The following is a 744-nucleotide window of genomic DNA, read 5'->3' on the forward strand; positions in this document are numbered from 1 at the left end:
TTAATCAAATAACAAATCGTGTTTATTGCCTAACAAGCTATTAATTATATACACCAATCAAACATAATAAAAAAAAACAAGAGAAGCTACAAGAAAAATAGACAAAGATAACTATTAGCGCATCATAAGAGCAAACTCATCGAAGCTTAAGACACCATCATCATTGAGATCAAAAGCACGAATCATAACTCTACAATCATCAGTCGTTCTTGATTCACCTAGCTTCTTAAGCATCATCTTCAAGCTTCTAGGAGTAATACACTCTTCACCTTCAGCTATATACATTTTGAACGCTTCCTTAAGCTCCATCTTCTTCTCTTCCTCTGAACATTTATCATCTCCCTTAATCAACTGAGCAAACTCATCAAAATCCAACATCCCATCTCCGTCTGTATCAGACAACCTAACCGCAGCTTCGGCTTCTTCGTCAGATAGTTGCTCTCCTAGTGTCATGAAACTCTTTTGAAGCTCGTGTGGAGAGATTCTACCGTCTTTGTTTGCGTCCATGTAAGCAAAGACAGCCTCTATGTCGTCTCTGTTCTTGTCATGATCACAATTCTTGTTATGTTGTTTCTCTGCGGCCGAGTCTTTCCTCTCCGGTGAAAGTTTCCTGCAGAGTTTCATGAAAGATGATTGAGGTTGAGCAGTAGTCTTCATGATAGATTAGAAAAAAATAAGTTGTATTTTTATATATTTTGCCTGTTTGAATTGGAAATTGAATGAGAAATGAGGGAGAAAAAGGAT

The 744-nt window shown here is 37.1% G+C and overlaps 1 protein-coding gene across 1 annotated transcript; it reads right to left on the bottom strand.

Annotated features, from left to right (window-relative positions):
• On the bottom strand, positions 1–744 carry LOC108815040 (calcium-binding protein CML38). Its single transcript, XM_018587699.2, has one exon. It carries the CDS (start codon positions 655–657, stop codon positions 115–117), a length of 543 nt encoding a protein of 180 aa, XP_018443201.1. The 5' UTR covers positions 658–744; the 3' UTR covers positions 1–114.

The sequence above is a fragment of the Raphanus sativus genome, chromosome 7 (genome assembly GCF_000801105.2).
Source record: "Raphanus sativus cultivar WK10039 chromosome 7, ASM80110v3, whole genome shotgun sequence".
In the NCBI taxonomy this organism is placed as follows: Eukaryota; Viridiplantae; Streptophyta; class Magnoliopsida; order Brassicales; family Brassicaceae; genus Raphanus; species Raphanus sativus.